Genomic DNA, 18272 nt, shown 5'->3' on the forward strand with positions numbered 1-18272 from the left:
GATGTGTAAAACTTGTCCATGCATTTATCTTCAGCAGACTGGACTACTGTAACGGTGTGTTTACAGGTCTCTGTAAAAAGTCCGTCAGAAAGCTGCAGCTGATTCAGAACGCTGCAGCTCGAGTCCTCACTAAGACCAGGAGGGTGGATCACATCACTCCAGTTCTGATGTCTTTGCACTGGCTTCCTGTCCAACAAAGAATTGACTTTAAAATCCTGCTGTTGGTTTACAAAGCACTGAATGGTTTGGGACCAAAATACATCTCCGATCTGCTACTACCTTATGAACCATCCCGACCCCTCAGGTCGTCTGGGACCGGTCTACTTTCTGTTCCCAGAGTCAGAACTAAACATGGAGAAGCAGCGTTCAGTTGTTCTGCTCCACATATCTGGAACAAAGTCCCAGAAAGCTGCAGGTCTGCTGAGACCATCAAGAGTGAAGACTTTTCTGTTTGCTGCTGCCTTTAATTGAACCACATTCAAGGATATTAATCAATTTCTGCATTTTACTACTGTATTTTATTTTTTACACTGCACTGCAACTATTATTCTATTTTTAACGTTTCAATAAATGTTAACTGTTTTTAAATCTCCTTTTCTTTTGCCTTATGTTTTGCTGTTTTTAATGGTTTTATGTGAAGCACTTTGAATTACCTTGTTGTTGAAATGTGCGATACAAATAAACTTGCCTTGCCTTTTAAAAGCACAAGTAAGAAAGTGTAGAAATACTATGTTACAGTAAAAGCACTCATTATGCACAATGGAGCATTTCAAAATATTATTTGATTGTATTTTAGATCTATTCTGCTTTTCTGCTTCATCCCTTTGCTTTCGTGTGTTAAATATATATTTCTGTTCATCAGAGTTGGAAGGTGAGATCCTGACAGAGGCTTGTATACTGAGTCTCTGTTTAGGTGCCGTATGGGGATTCTGGTTTGATAAGTGTGACGTCTCACAGTCGACGATACGCTGCAAGGTGCTGCCTCTGATTTCCAGTTGGCGGGCGTAGCTATTCATGGTGCTGGTCACCTCAGCCAGTTGTAGTTTGTATTGTTTCAGTTGAGCTTGTATACTGAGGTGGTGTTTTCTGCTGGCATGCCGCTTCTTGTATTTGCTTCTCAGACGTTGTAGTGCTCCAGCCTCTCTGCACCATAGGTCTAATGTGAGGCGTGAGAACTCCTGCCGGGTCATGGTGGCCAAGGTCTTGGGGTCTCCAATTTCAATCCCAATGTCAGCAAGAACAGCAAGGTCTTTGTTGATCTCGGAGGCAGATTTCAGGGTCTCTTTAGGTGGTGGCTCTTCAGCTACGGCTGACTGCACTGACTGAGATTGCAGTGGGGGAGTGTCCAGTGGTGGCCATCCTTCTGAGATGTCGACCGGTGTGGTGGGGGTGAGAACAGAGCTGACTGATGACTCATCTGATGCTGATGCTCGGTGAAAAGGGGTTGCTGGTCCGATCCATTGTCCTGAAGCATGAGGGCAGGAAGGTGGGTTGCGGTGGGGTCATTGGTGGAGGACTTCTGCGATGGGTTCTCCCTAGGGAGGTGCTGCAAGGCCTGAAGGTCCTGCTTGAGGCTTCACCCAGTCTGGCTCCCTTGGTTCCAGTGCGATGTACTGGGGAAATCTCTCGTTGGTAGGGATGGGGGCTCTCTCCATCCGGTGCCATGAGTTGACAGCTGGACCTGCACTGTATGGTCCTTGAGGTGTGTATCCTATGCCTGGTCCCATCACTGCTGTCTCTGAATCCGCCGCGGATCTTCGCCGCAGGTTCTCCACAGCAGCGGAATGAAGACTTTTTTTGTGGGAATTGTGGGACTATTTAGTGTTTCCACAATTTATCACAGTCTATAATGCTGAAATATGCTCAAAATTGCCACTCAGTGAAAGATAAAATAAAGTAGAAGCAGAGTTCAGGGTCTCTGCAGATTCAGACACATAGGAAAATACTACACATTATACCTTTTAAAAATATCATTGTTTAAGTATCAGCCTACTGGTTATATTATATATTTAATTTGAAGCATGGCTGACTCAGGCCGGTGCTGTGCCAGACTTGTTCAGTCCTGTTGTGCAACACAGCAACCAGTTCATGTTTTCCCATAACATACTGTTCACACATGACTCATTCAGAATACAACTTGTTTCATAGTTATTCATAATCACACGTCCACTAAGTTGATTTCTTCATCTAACAACATGGTCTGTTCACAAACTGGCATTGCCCTTGAGGACCACTTAATTCAGAAGAAAACTAAATGTTAAAATGTATTATTTAATTTCAAACGTCATCACGTTTGAAAGTGCGCGTAATCAAAGTATGTTTGGCAGTTCATAGAAACATGAATGACGTTTTTAACGGGTTTTAACCATAGGTTTTCAGCATAACCCCCCCCCCCCCCCCCTCTACAGAACAAATGGTACGGTCCGCGAGTGTCCGTTTCCTGCACTCGGTTGCTAGGAGGCGAAGAACGCTAGAAATAGAACACAGTGAAAAGCTCGACCTCACGTGACACAGTTTGCGGTTCTACTTCATTCAGTTCTGCGCCGAATGATAACTCGTTGGATTTGTCGGTATAGGACGGTACGACAGGAACGCATGTTTACACGATGTTTTGCTGCTTTGACGGTTATTCAAATTAGTAGTTTACAATGGCGTCCGAGTGTACGCAAGAGGCAATTCTCGCCTTTCTAAAGGAGAAAGGGGGCAAAGTGAAAAACACGGATTTAATTGCGCATTTTAAGGTCGTATTCCCGGAGGAGCCGGAGAAGAAAGCTGCTGTCCGTGAGACATTTAAAAAGTACGTGGACAACATTGCTTTTGTAAAGACTGAGAGTGAAGTGAAATATGTCCGCCTGAAGACAAAGTTTCGCGGTTCAGAGAAGGAGCAGCTGAACTGGAGTGTTAGCGACGGGACAGAAACCGAACCGGTAACGTCCCGAGAGGAACTCCGTCACCGTTGTCCTGCAGGTTCAGACGGCCGTCGGGCTCGTGGCAGTGACGCAGCGGAGCTCCCAGCCCAGCCTCGCGCCGCAGGACGTGGGGCGCAGCCACCTGGCGCAGGTTACGGAAGTGAGCGCCAGGTGAGAGTTCCGCATGATTTCAACACTGCGAATATTTTTACAGCGCAAACGGACGACACGAGTGAGTGTGGCGAGTTTGTTTGTGTAGTTGAGGAAGTGGACAGTCACTCAGGTGAGATGGGAAACAGAGAAAGCTTCAAACGAGAGAGGAGGGACTCCAAGAAGAAGCAGGTTGTAAACGAGCCTGAAATACCAGAAATTTCAGTGACTAAAGCTTCGCCTGTTCCTGCAGAGGGATCTATGGTCATCCTGTTGGGGCCTGTACAAACCGGTACTACAGGACAGGTAGACACGGGTAGTGTTGGACTCGGCCCCAGAGACAGACCGGTTGAGACGGAGTCTCTTTCAGCAGAAGGCCTGAATGAAGTAGAACACATTAACGTGGGGACCAGGAGCTCAAAAGGATCCCAACGGCAAGTTCCCTCCAGACAGCCGGAGTCAGACGAAGAGGAGGAGGATGAAGGGCAGTTGGACACACGCAGTCTGTCTGGGAGCGAAGGACCCGGCAGCCCCAAAGGCAGTCGTAAACACTTCATCGAGGTAATGGTGAACAGCTCCCCCCAGCTGAGGCGGAGCATGGTGATACGCAGCTCAGTCTACCTGTCCGACAGGAATGACGGCGACTCTGCTTCCCTGATCTCCTCCGACCCGGACGACGACAGGGCCGCCATCACTCTGGACCCGCTGGAACACGAGTGGATGATGTGCGCTTCGGACGGAGAGTGGGGCAGCTTGTGCCTCCTCCTCGCCACGGATCCGAGCCTCGTCCTGAGAAAGGACTTCGTCACCGGTTTCACCTGCCTGCACTGGGCGGCCAAGCGAGGCAAGCCCGAGCTGATGGCGCTGCTCATCAACTTTGCCAAGCAGCACGACGTCCCCATCAGCGCCGATGTCCGATCCAACAGCGGCTACACGCCGCTGCACGTGGCTGCCATGCACAACCACATGGAGGTGGTGAAGCTCCTGGTGGGGGCCTACGACGCCGATGTGGAGATCCGAGACTACAGCGGGAGGAAGGCCTGCCAGTACCTCACTGACAACGTGAGTGTGGACATGCAGGATATAATAGGAGCGTACGAACGTGCTGACTCAAAGAATGCAGACCTCAGGGAAGGAGGCCGCTGGAGGTTCTCCAAGGCTCTCCATTCCAACCTGAAGCCCCTCAGACTCCTCAAACCCAACGACTGGAACTCTGTGGACGGCGAGGTCCCACTCAGACAGAAAGTCGTCAGGAGGAAGTCCTCACTCAGCAGGATGAAGCCCAAACTGCAGAAGCTGCGCTCGAGGACATCGGAGATTGTCCACAGCACCACGTTCCGAGACACGGAGGAGCAGGAGGGGTCCGGGAGAGGTTCCTTTAAGTCCAGACCCAAGACATATTTCTTTGGGTGAGATCAGTACACAGACACAGGACAGGAAATGGTTTCCAGGGACACCAACGGTACAAGCATACAATGATATACTGAAAAAAACATTTTTTACCCTCAGCTCTGTTTTGCCTTGTGTGAAATGTGCCCGTATGACTTCAGTCCACTCACTACATTGAACCCTAAATGTTTGTGACTCGTTTCACCAACATTTGAGGTTAAAACAAAGTTACAGACCTCCTCTGAAAATACTAAAGCCACCTGGAGTGGGCTAAATCCAAGAAAGTGGATCAATCCTCTGGTTAGTGCGCTGCACAGCACTGACATGTACGAATGGGTTACTAACAGGAATATATATCCACTGATGGTATGTTAGGGCAGAGATGAGGAGTCAGTGTCTATTATGCCAGCCAGCCTCTTTATGTGTAAGCACATGTTTAACAGCACTGATACTGTTCATATGATGTCATATCCTTCAACTGCACACTAAAAACTGCTGACTGTTATCTCCAGTAGGATTGGTACCTGTGTGTGTGGGCCTGTATCTTGGCTTATTAGCAAAATGTCACACTCGGCACAAAAATATTGTGATAAAAGTGAGTATTGCCTGATATATTGTCATTTTTTTGTACAAATACAGAAATGTACATCCTGTATCAATAGGGCTATAATTTCCACCTTTGATCTATTTTGTTACATCTTTTCACATTTGAACAAAATCAGCTGTTAGATTTGTATTTGCACATTATAATTAGTTACATGACACAAACCTTATGTTAAAGAATGGTAAATGTTTCCTCTGGTTACTTGGACGGGGTTAAGGGGCCATTCTAAGGTTGTGCATGTTTGATGTTCTTACTGATTAAATCAATAAGTGCATTATTGCACATTCATAAAGGCTTGTCTGATTTCACAATTTTTATTTATATACTAATTGTATCCATGTAAAATTTAAATTCATTCATACGAAGCAATTTGTTAATTTGTGTTTATTAACATATTGTGAATCGGTGGGACATCTTAACCTGTTAATATAATAACTGTAAACTCACATGACTAAATTAGTACAATCTGGAATGAAGGCATAATTCACAGTGATGGTGGTAAACCATTTGTGAGCAGTATAGTCAGTTTGATTGGAACAGTTTTTGATGCTGACACACTGAAATGTATTCAGAACATTAAACAGAAGAGTTCAGGCCCAGGATCATAAACATAACTATAGGAACATGAACTTCTTTATACTTATAGAAAGTAAGACACCATGATCCGGGACGACGATTTACATTTATGTAACATTTGTAAACGCATCACATATAGTTATAGACTTCCATTAAAACTCAATTTGCAAGAATCTGCTAAAACTGGTCACTGTAGTTCTTATGAAACATACTCAAATATATGATAAGATGGACCCGCAGGCAGGTATTAAACATCTTGGATCGTCAACTCAAGCTATCAGCATGTGGGGACTCTGAGTTAAACATGTGAAATGATATTGCACTATAAATGCTAATTCAATATATGAATGTAAAAATTATTTTTTATTAAGGCAAAAAAAGTGCACTTTGTGGTATACAAATGGAATATCTATACCCTAAAACTGAATCCACTTAAAGGGCCGGTGTGTAGGATCTGGCGGCATCTTCAAGTGAAGTTGCAACTTCTACCGTGTTTCCTTTCAGCAATAAGATACATTCAATAATTTATTATTTTCTGCATAGAGATGAATTGAAATGTGTGAAAACTCACTTTTCAGTAGACTTGATGTTTAAATTAGTTCCCGATTCTATGTTGTGATTGAATACTGATTCTATACAACTTACAAACTCACGTCACATTAAATCACAAATATGGAAAATCATCTGTCGGCTTCAATAGGCAACACTAGGCCGTAGGAATCTCATGTGCTCTGACTGTGGATATTCAACAGCACAGCTGCTCTGTATGGAAGCATGGCAAGATATTAACATATCTTTAGTCTCGAAACAGAAGAGCAGAGAGCGACAACTTAGCTGATGTTGAAAAACAAAACATTCATTGTACACAGAATACTTTGTGATAATGCAGCAGAAATGAGGACAAGCTCACCCACCCATCAGGTCTGATGTGCACATTTCTCTTCGGTTTGGCCATTTTCAAGTTTGAATTGAATAAATCATCAACAGTTTTCATGTTATTTCAGTTATATTGATGTAATCAAGCTGCAGCTCTAAAACCATCTGTGTCATCAGATGTGGACGGCCTAGAAGTCTAGATGTGTGAGTGTTGGGACACTACATGAAGTCAGGCAGCGGTCCGGTAGGACTTGTGACTCTGGAGGATGTGGAACTATATCTGAAGGCCCACCAGCTCACAGCTCTTCTTCCACAGCTCGGCTTGTAGCTCGGAGTCGTAGGAGCTGTCTGAGGACTGAGTCTTGTGGCTGTTGTACAGGTAACAGGCCCCCACGCCCTCCATCTCAGAGGCAGCTGCGCCATAGATGGATATGGACGCTCCCTCTGCTGGAGTCTGAGAAGAGCAAAAGAAACCATGGAAGTTGAGTTGATGAACATGAAAAAACCCAACATGTATTCTTTCAGAACACGGTCGATTCAGAAACAGTTTCCTGTTTCAGGTGGGTTTCACCACTGCCCCGCCCCTTTACAGAGACCTCTCTTTGTCTCAGCAACACACTGATCTGGCCAGACTGAAGACCTACCCTGAACAGTATCTTGGCCACGGGTCTCTTCAGCGTCTGCACGAGGCTCCACAGGTTGTCGTACAGCGCCGTGTCCACCATGCCGGGGTCCACGGCGTTGACGGTCACCAGGAAGCCGCCGGCCGTAAGCTGCTCCTGCAGGTAGTAGGTGAAGAGGACCAGAGCCAGTTTGCTTTGGGAATAAGCACCGTGGGAGCTGTAGCAGATCCTAGAGAGGGGCGAGGGACGCTATCAGTCTGTCAGCGTCACACTGAGCTCCAGCAGTGGTTATGGTTCGGAGCTGTGAGTTGACTATGTTGGTTAAACCAAAGGACAGATGTAATAGCATTGAGTTTAGAAAAAGATGGCAAGCATTTTAAAACAGCTAATGCTTCGTTCACACCGAAGGTGCAGCGAATTCATCGCGCCGCATATTCGCGTCCATCGCCACGCCGGTCAAAACGCCGGGGACCAAGTGTTCATGTGCAAATCGCGCCGGAGATTTCTGCTCAGTACGTGTTGTGGAAGTCACAGATATCCCGGGAAACTAAACGCCGTCATGTCTGGTTCATAATATTGTTCAGAGGAGCTCCGTGGATTTCATCGCGATGTATTCACTGTGTCTAGCAAGCCACCGGTCGCTGTTTACTACAGCTGTAGGAACACAAAATAAACTGATTTGGCTGTGATTCAACGGAAAATAAACAGACAAAAAGGGACTCCGAAATAACTACGTAATGATGCCGATTTGTATTTGTCTTCTCTGACAAAAAGGGACTCCGAAATAACTACATAATGATGCCGATTTGTAGGTTACTGGTCTTCTCAATGGAGCTCTGATGGATCGGTGCTAGGCTATGCTAACATCGTAGCAGCTCCACCAGCACTCAATAACGTCACGTAGACGTAAATACGGCAGCGTCTATTCATTGTTTGTACCGTATGGTTTACACACACACACATGTATACACATAGTTTGGTCCGGTCTCTATTGATATGAGGTATCGTAGAGCTCTGGGTGAACACAAACGGCTACAGGATTTATTTCCTGATTCAACGGCAGGAAGCCAGTGATGACAGGGGGAGCAACTCAACGCTGATAGGCTATCGCGCCACAGCGTCACGCGATTATGTCGCTGAAGTTGAAAAATTTCAACTCGCGCGTTGGCGATTTTGCGGCATCCAACGTGTCCACCGCACTGCAATAACGCGTCCAACGCGCCGCGCCATCGCAAAATCGCGGCGCGCCAGTCTCATCGCGTCTGTGCATAGACTTTGTATGTAATCTCGACGCGCGTTGATTTTTTGACGCGCGTCGAGATACAAAGTCTATGCACAGACGCGATGAGACTGGCGTGCCGCGATTTTGCGATGGACACCGCGAGTTGAAATTTGTTCTGCGAAATAATCGCGTGGCGCGATAGCCTATCAGCGTTGAGTTGCTCCCCCTGTCATCACTGGCTTCCTGCCGTTGTTGAATCAGGAAATAAATCCTGTAGCCGTCTGTGTTCACCCAGAGCTCTACGATACCTCATATCAACAGAGACCGGACCAAACTATGTGTATACATGTGTGTGTGTAAACCATACGGTACAAACAATGAATAGACGCTGCCGTATTTACGTCTACGTGACGTTATTGAGTGCTGGTGGAGCTGCTACGATGTTAGCATAGCCTAGCACCGATCCATCAGAGCTCCATTGAGAAGACAAGTAACCTACAAATCGGTATCATTACGTAGTTATTTCGGAGTCCCTTTTTGTCGGAGAAGACAAGTACAAATCGGCATCATTACGTAGTTATTTCGGAGTCCCTTTTTGTCGGTTTATTGCCGTTGAATCACAGCCAAATCAGTTTATTTTGTGTTCCTACAGCTGTAGTAAACAGCGACCGGTGGCTTGCTAGACACGGTGAATACAGCTCGATACAATCCACGGAGCTCCTCTGAACAATGTTATGAACCAGACATGACGGCGTTTGGCATTCCGATGTTTGAGGGACTTCCACAACACGTACAAAGCAGCAATTGTCCTTATTCCTTTCACGGTTGACAGCGGAAAGAAATGGCGGCCAGGTGAACGGCTTCCAGGACGATAAACCACGCCCCCTCTCCGGCACTACGAGATTTTGCGGCGTTTGGTGTGAACACGACCGGCGGCGCGTTGGACGCGATTTTGCAGTGCGTCAAAAAAATCAACGCGACCAGTGTGAACGCAGCATTATGCAGGTGTTTTTTTTAAACATAGTACTTTGTATTTGGTTAGCTTTTCGGCAACAATATCACAGGTTTTGCCAGATGTCACACACACACACGATAGATGTCTGCACACAGACTTATCCTTCTTTACCACTGTGGGAATACTGCAGACAACAGAATGTAGCATCATATCAAGACTGTAAAATGGTTTCATTATTTGGATTTGGGCTAGCAGCTCCGTGGGGCTAAATGCTAATGTCTGCCTCATGCTCACAATGACATGTTAACAAATGTACTGTTCATCATGTTCACCATCATAGTTTGGTGCGTCAGCGTCTTCTGCTTTTGGCTGCTCCCGTCAAACTCCACACACAGAGGTCCTGACCGGGGATCGAACCCCCTACCTGCATGCTTTGAGGTGACTGCACCACACCGGTGTGTTAGCAGTAAACTTAGACTAGATAACTAGATGGAAAGTCTGAGGATCACTAAAATCATCAGTAGGACTAATCGGAGGTTACTATTGCGCTGTGTTTAATGCCCCAACTCCTCAATCCTATTTATGCTCGGAATTTGGGATTTAGCACCCTCAGAATCATCAGCAGGCATTCACCTGCCGTTTAAGTCATCCATGTGCACGACGCCTGCGTAGTGCGTAGCGGAGGACATGTTGATGATTCTGGAGCAGCAGCCCTGTCGCCCCGACCTCTTCAGCGTGCCCAGCAGCAGGTTGGTCAGCAGGAAGTGGCCGAGGTAGTTGAGCGTGAAGTGGAACTCAAAGCCGTCCTCAGTCTGTCTCTCAGGAACCATCATGGTTCCAGCTGCACGGACACAGATGTGCTCTTAGTGTACGCAGTGTGTCTGATCTTCTCTTTCATGCATTTACCGCAGCTTACCGTTGTTAACCAGAACATGGAGCGGGAGACCTCGGTCTTTGAACGCCTGAGCAAACTGCCGCACTGATTTGAGTGAGGTCAGGTCTAAGAAGACGAACTCCACTGTGAACAGACAAACCGCCACGTTAGCACAGATCAAAAGGCTCATCTTCAATCAATCATATACCAAACCACAGAGCTGACAGAGACTGCAGAGCTTTCACATTGCATCCATTGTTAATACAAAGTATATTAGGTGCACACAGGACAATTCAGGGGAAACCTGGAAACGAAAAAGGATATAACTTAACAGCTTTGAACCTAGAATGTCTTCCCCCTAAATCCTGGTTTTAGTTCTTAGCAGCTTCACGCATGTCAAGATTTTATAATTGAAGGAACTCTGCGTCACTTTAATCAGTCTATGAACAGCTGGCTGCTTCCGTGAGTCCCATTTAACCGCTTTCATCAGCCTCGGGCCAGAGCAGAGCACTTCGTATAACTTCTGTATTTTAGAATTGATTTTCAAAATGAGAGGAAATAGGTTAGATTCATGAAATCCTCAGTTTTATGTGAAGCACAAACCGGAAAACAAATGACTTCAAATAAACCCTTCAATGGCATTTCCTGGACTTATTTCTTATTCATTTATATTATGTTAAAAAGTCATAAAAAGACAGTATAGTATGACAAAAAAGTAAAACATGTTGGGGAAAAAAAAAAGTCATAAAAACATCATTATCATATGTCGAATAAATCATTTGGATCGCATGGACCCAGTCGTGGAGGTGAAATGCTGAACCTGTGTGTTTGGAGCATCTAAAATCTAAAATAAACAATATATGATAAACGGTAGATTAATTTCCTTTAGATTCTCAATTGTGTTGCTTTAAAGACATCACCATTAGCTAACCTGACTAAAGGGAGTGGAATGAGGATAGAACAACTGAAACATAAACAGTGATATGACATGTTGAAATAGTGAGTTTTATTGCTTAGTTGGAGAAACGGTCCTCGCCGACGGGCGGCTCTGTGACATACACAGCTGTAACAGTAGATCAAGACCTAACATCCAGATGTGTACACCCGTATCCTCCACACAGACTCAGCAACCTTTGCAGCAGCAGTTGCCTTCTCCAGATCTTTGTCACATCAACATCAGTTTTTCGGGAAACAAACGCTAATATTGATTATGAATATCAAAAAAAGGATTGGAAACTTTTTCAGAGATGGCTAATTTAAAGAAATAAATAATTCAGACGACAAATGACTTCATACAGCCAGTCATGTACCGGTATATTTGAATACAGAACATTTTGTATCAACTGGCAGCTTTGGTTTGAAGGCTCCACTCGTCTCTCAGCTCACATTCTATACCAGACTATTGAAAGAGTTCTTTCCTTTTGTCTTCAATGACACGTGACCAGAGACAGATGATTACCTTTCCCCGCGACGCCTTCCTCTTGGATCCTGCCGACGGCCGCTGCTCCCTCCGTCCTCTCGTTTCCAGCTGGAGATGATGGAGATCAGAGAGACTTGGTGGGCGGATGTCCAGCAGATATCTACTGCATCTCAACCGGACTGGCTAAAGCTCATGTCGCTACGAATTATTCATTCTTCCTGAAAATGATTAGCTGTCATGTATCAAGCTAGGCTGTATTTATGAAACATTTTGACAACATCACGTTTGACTGAAATGTAAAAGGTGGCCGATCCTGGTGGATCTTTCACACTCTGGAGGTATTTAGAATAATCCACCCTACCTATGACAACATGCATGCCGAGGCGTGCCAGGTGCCTCGCTGTCTCATAACCCATTCCTCTGGTGCCCCCCGTCACAACGCCAACCCTTCCATTCTGCTTGGGCAAGACTGTGTAGGAGAGAGCGCATCACATGACAACATTATCCAATCCTTCATTTGCAGATGTTTTTAGGACTCAACATGATTCAATGTTTGTGTGAAGAACAGGTAGCGTTACATGAACTATGTCGGGACAGGAATGTCTAATCTGTGATTATTCAAGAATCAATTCATGTCATTTACAATACGTTGCCCCTGTGAAAGATGAATAATTGAGTGTATTCATAAAAATGCACCAACGTTACAATAAAAAAAGTCAAGTCACTAAAATGAAGACAACACCTTTACTTTCATAGATTGCGTTTACATCATACTCACATGTGCCAGTGTTCTGCACAGCAAGACATAAAACCCATCCATTGTTAATGCTGAAATATCCATAAACATTTGGTTTATACCATCTACTGAACAGATGTGATGACTGCAGCAGTTTAAGGATTTCCTCTGATTAATGCGATGAAAAAAGTGATTTGTAGAGTTGATTTATAGGCTTTAATAAACTCCTTCCAGTTTGAAGTTTTTCTTTTCTTTCCTGAGATGAGAAGATTGATTTCAATCTCATTTTTTAACAAAGTACAACAATACCTCTAAGTTCTCTAGAATTCATTTTAATGTAAGACAATATAGGTCAAAACTCTTAAAAAGAAAAGAAAAACAGTAATTACTGCTACAACAGTTCCATTACAAGGAATAAAGTCATCACAATTCTTTAACTATTTGCTCATTTTAAGCGCAGAGTCACTCAAGAGGCTCTCCTAAACGTTGTCCAAATCCCCCTCACAGGGCTCAGGCTCATAGTAGCTTCTCGAGTTCTCGTACAAGAAGATCTGCTGATCTACTAAAGCTGGAGCTATGCGGTTCCTTTTCCCACACAGAGCAGTCCCAGAGGAGCCGAACAGCCGGTGACACTGCACACTGGTGGCAGGAACACACCAGTACTTCTGGAGCACCTTAGGGAGGGCGGGGAACAAGGGCGCATGACTCGACCACCAGAATAAAGGGTCTTCATTCAGACCGAGGACTCTTTGTGCTTTGTAGTTGCTCAGCTCCTCCAACACCTGTGCATGCAGCTCCTCCTGGCTCTGGTCTGTATCGAACTGACAGAATATGGCAGCCAAAGGGTTGTCTTGGGTTGAACTCCTGGCAGATTCTCGTAGAGGCGCAGGCTTTTTGCTCGGTGGCTCATCAGAGTCCAAGGAGAAATCATCTAGGCACGGTCGCTCTGCAATCTGCTTCTCCAGGACGGCTTTCGCCTCCTCTATGATGGTACTCTCAACTTTGGAGCGCTCCTGAGTGGAGAGGAAGGGCAACTTCTTGTACCGAGGGTCCAAAAATGTAGCAACGTTGAGGAACGTTGCTATGTCTTGCGACGGAGGTGTGTCCTGCGAGTAGGTGCTGGATAGGACCTTTGAGATGATCTCTTTGGTCATGCTGATCTCTTTGAGGTCCCCGTCCTTGACCTTGAGGGTGGTGTTCAGCAGCATATGAAGCACGGGCCGAACCATGCTGATGGTTGGGTACCTACAAGAAGTGATCATGTTCGCCACAACTTTAAAAGGCTGAAGGATTTCAATCAAGTCATCCAACAAAGCCCAGTGAGTGCCTTCAAAGCTGAAATGATGACTGCTGGAACTCTCTCCAAGTGTCGCAGTTATAGCAATTTGTTGCTGCTCCAGTCTTTGCAACATTGCCAACGTGGCCAACCAAGACCTGGGCCTGTCTGCGATGAGTGCACACTGCGGGAGGCCATGCTGCTTCTGTTTCTCCTTCAGCAGATACAGCGTCGGTTCTTGAAAATGGTCGACCAGTTTTCGGCAACATCCCAAAAAGCTGCAGACTCGTGGCAACTGGAAGGCTTCGTCCACCGCACGGTTGATGGTGTGTCCGAGGCAAGGCATTTCCACGGACAGGTCTAGGAGGGAGCACGCTTTGACGACGTCAACTGAACCGTTTGTGGTGGCACCGCTGACTTTGTGAGTTATCCCCCACTCAACGAAAGCCTCGTACATCGCTCTGGTGATGTTCTCGGCCGCGTTGTCCTCTTGCACTTCAAAGGTTTTAAGACACCTGTTGATCATAGAGAAGCCCATAGTACTACTGTAGTTAACTGAATGCATAGAGAGCGAAATGTAGGTCCTTTTCTGGGTTTGGCTTTGCCAAAGGTCAGTGGTCACGCCACAGTTCACAACCCCAGCAAGCTCGCAGAAGACCATGTCCCGGGTACGGCAGTACATCTGAGGGAGCATTTTAATGGCCACGTCACTTTTGCTCGGTAGAGAATACCCGGGATCGACGGTACTCATCAAGGTCTTGAAAGTAGGCTCTTCAACTACAGATACAGGGTACAGCCCCTCACAGATGAAGTTGATGACGGCTATTGTTAGATCACTGTGTCGCCTGTTTTCATCATCTAAACTCGGCTTCAGGTTTGTGTCCTGGGACGGTTGCTGAACAGGTACGAGCGAAGGCTCGGTCTTTATCCTGGCGAACGCCATGGAAAACGCCTCGCGCATCTGATCCGTGTTGCTCCTCACATATGCGTTGAATTCTACGGGGTGGTTCTTCTCAAGGTGGTACATAAGATTGGAGGTGTTTCCGGAGTAAGCGATTTGACTCATACACACGCGACAGTATATCCGTTTCCAGTGCAATATGAAGCCATTGGCATCCGTATCAAAGCCAAAGTATTTCCAGACTTTGCTTTTTGCCCGCGGGTGTGACACCAGTTTGGGGCCAGAGCATGAAGGTCCTGAACTTTTACCCTCCATCGGTTCCTTCACTTATTGAGCACCTAACAAGAATAGTGAAATACACATTTGAAGGTTGTGGTTAAAAAAGATGGGATTTTGAAAATCAGTCGGCAATGCTCACAACAAACTAGATCAGTGAAAAATGCTAAACAGTTCTGCAATACATTCTACCTTCATGTTTATAATGTTCTGTTTTTTTGACATCATTTAAGAGGTATTCAATTGTAATACAATAGTAATTATAGTGCTGTTTCTAATTGTTTATACACTATATGACCCAACATGATCATACAGTTGAATAGACACAGGATGACTAAAAACGGATTATAACCTTCATGAAGGGAGGATTTCCTGCAGGACTGTGGTATTAGACTGCACACGCTTTAGCTAGGTGTACCTAATGAACTGGCAGCGGAGTGTATTCAAATGGTGTTTTAATAAGAGCTCTCTCGACCACATTTTTCAACAAGATTGGCACATTCTCAGTGTATTAGCCCGTTATTAGTTCATTGTAATTAAGTGATAAAACAACATGATTCAACACCAGTTATCTGTTGAAGGATTTTCATTCAACACAATTCAGTATTCAGTCACTAGCTGGCATTAAAACACAGGCCCGGGTGCAAGCAAAGAACCAGTCTTCATCATTTCAGAGATCAGGTCAGTGCCGACAGCCTGGAATGAAACGGCACTGATGTCCAAACCAACTAAATAAAGAAAGGAACAAATGAATAAAAAGAGGGCAGCTGCAAAACTGGAATTTCTGCAAAAAAATCACGAGCCAGCCAGGCATTATCTTTTAGTCACGGTTTCAGGAAATTCCATATAAATAACTAGAATTTAGGAAATCCTCTTACTTGCTGATAAATAGCCTGCATTCTCTGTGAGATTAGAAGTGTGTAAAGCTCAGGTCCAACCCGCCTCATGCTGTCTGGAGACACAATCCTCGCTTTGTCTTACTCTAACAAACTAAAGTAGGTTTGATGACGCATACAAAGGGCGGACTGATACCTCGCAGTGGAACACAGCGCTGCTTTCAACATCAGTTTGAGTAGTTCATGTGTGCATACAAGAGCTATATTCATAAAATATACGTTCTATTAATAATCACATATACTCAATGAGGGTAAACATATCTTCATAGTAGGCTGTCAATACTATTCCGTTATGTCTTGTAGCACCCAATAATGTAATAATCTCCTAAAAAATGGAATACAATTTGCACTTATTATTGAAAATTTAATCAAACCAATATTGTGATAACTTTAAGAGACTAGAGTGTACATTTCCAAACATGACATCAGTGTTAAATAGGATTGTTTTCAGTGAACTACCATGACACTAAGAGCATTATACGTTTTCTATACCATACCATTACATGAATCGGTCAAATGTTATTTCAGTATCATTCCGCATTTTATTACATTGTTGGTCTAATGTATTACACGTTGAGGTCTCAGTAGGTTTCAAAAGCGAAAGTATTAATGAACGCGCTCACATTCAATACTTCATAAAACTAATGCACGAAATGCATTTGAATACAGCTTTAAAAAAAATCAATAGATACAATATTAGACAGACGTAGTTTCCAGTCATGCGTTGGCTATTCTGATATCCGACTAGTTATTGACGATGTTCATACCAGACTATTGTTTCGACGTTTTTTTAAATGGGAACATGCCAAACTCGGTTAGAAACATTGACACAACCCCACGGTAGCCCCACGGCAGCATCTCTGTTCACTACACTCGCGTTCTTTAGAGTTGATTCATCAGTATTTATTTTGTTGGAAGATTATGACGGACTAACACGATATCTTACCGATCATATATGTAAACAGTCCCATTTCTAACGGAGATCAGCATGGAAACGGCACATGCCGGGAGATTATAGCTTCAAAGAATATCATTTGCTAAACAACATATACATTGATTCTTACCTGGTAGCGTGAAAGATCTGTTGAACATCTGATAGAAGAGAACTTTCATTCCGCACAGGTAGAGCCTGAGGAGAGGCAGCAGCACGGACTGCAGCCACATTACGCTTCCGACCGGGACAGCTTCCGACTTCGTCTGTGCGTCAGGTCAAAGTGTCCGACTCAGCGCCTGCGAGGGATTTATCTGTCCGTGGTTCCGCCTCCAGGGAAATGGCGTCACATGATGGAAAAGTTGGTTGAGAAGAACTGTTAAGACAAGAAAGCTTACTGTTAGGACCATCAATTCTTCCTTCTACATTTCATGAATGCATTGTGCTGTAGTGTAACGTAGGCTTAAAGTTGTCTAAACCACCACCACCTCATTTAACACACTCTTTCGTGGTACAAAATGCAAAACATTTGTATTAGTATTTATTATGCGTCATGTCTTACTTGTAAACATAAATACTGTATTAAAGATTCTAATAGGTGATAATTCATGGGTCATGCGTCAAAACCATGTAAGCTACAGGATTTCCTAAAGAGAAGGAAATAAATATGTTGAATACTTGTTTTTGTTGGAACATGGACAGTTTGCATTCATGCAGAGCAAGTGACAAATCATATCGCGTAAACGTTTTTGTAAAACTACATGCTATAAAAATGAGTATTTCATTTAGTCTAGTTATATTGTTGATGTACATTCTGTTTGTGAATCAACCCTGTCTCCTTGCAAGAATAAATGTCCTGTGATTAATGATTTTTACATCGGCTCGAGTGAATTTTTCTCACATTATGTTAATATTTAAACACAAACCATGATCTTTTTTTCCAACCATAAACAAGTTTTGTTTCCTAAACCCAACAAATTGTTTTACAATGATAACGTCATAGTGCGTTTCTGTAAACATGATAAGAAACATTCATTAAAAACATGTAGGGTTCATCCAGTGCTTTGCAGAAAGGTACAAAGCCAAAATAGTTTTCCGGTCGACTGGGTTCCTTTATTAGCCGAACACCAGAGGATCCTCAACTTGCTTTTGCAAAATGACAGGAAACAAACTGTTGATTAACAATCTCTGTTAGTCGATTTAAATTTGTTGTGTATGCAGTCCGGCACCTTATTTACATTAATAGTAGGGGTGGGGAAAAAATCGATACAGCATAGTATCGCGATATTTTGCGTGGCGATATTGTATCGATACATATTAAAAAATCAAATCAATTACTTTTTCAGTCCACTAGATGGTGCTGAGTTGTTTTCTGGTGAGGTCAGCAAAGGTCCCGGGTCAGCGTGATTGGGTGGAAGTTGGTCAAAACAAAGAGAGACATCTGGCCTCACAACGGGGTTAAATCTGCCAACAGTAGCCGGCTCATGGGGAGAGTGCAGCGCATCACTGTCTCTGCCCTCGACGTCCACGCATCGCAAGTTATACTGAGTTATATAACTCTAATATCCTACTTATACAAGTTATAGTTCATATACTGAGTCCACACGTTTGCATTCAGTTAAGTTGGGCTATGTAGTGATACAAAGTGTTCAGTTGGT

General features: G+C 44.4%; 2 protein-coding genes across 3 annotated transcripts; one reads left to right on the top strand and one right to left on the bottom strand.

Annotated features, from left to right (window-relative positions):
• The first annotated feature begins 3081 nt into the window (after positions 1-3081).
• On the top strand, positions 3082-5305 carry LOC306797429 (ankyrin repeat domain-containing protein SOWAHC-like). Its single transcript, XM_079296794.1, has one exon. It carries the CDS (start codon positions 3198-3200, stop codon positions 4470-4472), a length of 1275 nt encoding a protein of 424 aa, XP_079152920.1. The 5' UTR covers positions 3082-3197; the 3' UTR covers positions 4473-5305.
• A 177-nt stretch (positions 5306-5482) lies between these two features.
• Positions 5483-16868, bottom strand: dhrsx (dehydrogenase/reductase (SDR family) X-linked; the record flags this gene model as incomplete). Of its 2 annotated transcripts, XM_079296658.1 has the most annotated exons (7): positions 5483-6958; positions 7149-7356; positions 9938-10145; positions 10221-10322; positions 11638-11706; positions 11960-12067; positions 16748-16847. In XM_079296658.1, the coding sequence occupies 7 exons, from the start codon at positions 16845-16847 to the stop codon at positions 6779-6781; spliced, it is 975 nt and encodes a 324-aa protein (XP_079152784.1). In that variant the 3' UTR covers positions 5483-6778. The 2 variants fall into 2 exon arrangements, with proteins under 2 accessions (XP_079152784.1, XP_079152783.1); XM_079296657.1 differs by lacking the exons at positions 5483-6958; positions 7149-7356; positions 9938-10145; ... (1 more) ...; positions 11638-11706; positions 11960-12067 and adding an exon at positions 12329-14849 and having other exon boundaries at positions 16748-16868.
• Between the last annotated feature and the right edge of the window lie 1404 nt (positions 16869-18272).

This window comes from Melanostigma gelatinosum (genome assembly GCF_949748355.1).
Source record: "Melanostigma gelatinosum genome assembly, chromosome: 24".
Taxonomy (NCBI): domain Eukaryota; kingdom Metazoa; phylum Chordata; class Actinopteri; order Perciformes; family Zoarcidae; genus Melanostigma; species Melanostigma gelatinosum.

What these genes read in the sequence shown, in the direction of transcription:
- LOC306797429 (XM_079296794.1), top strand. Translation starts at nt 3,198, where the DNA reads ATGGGAAACAGAGAAAGCTTCAAACGAGAGAGGAGGGACTCCAAGAAG.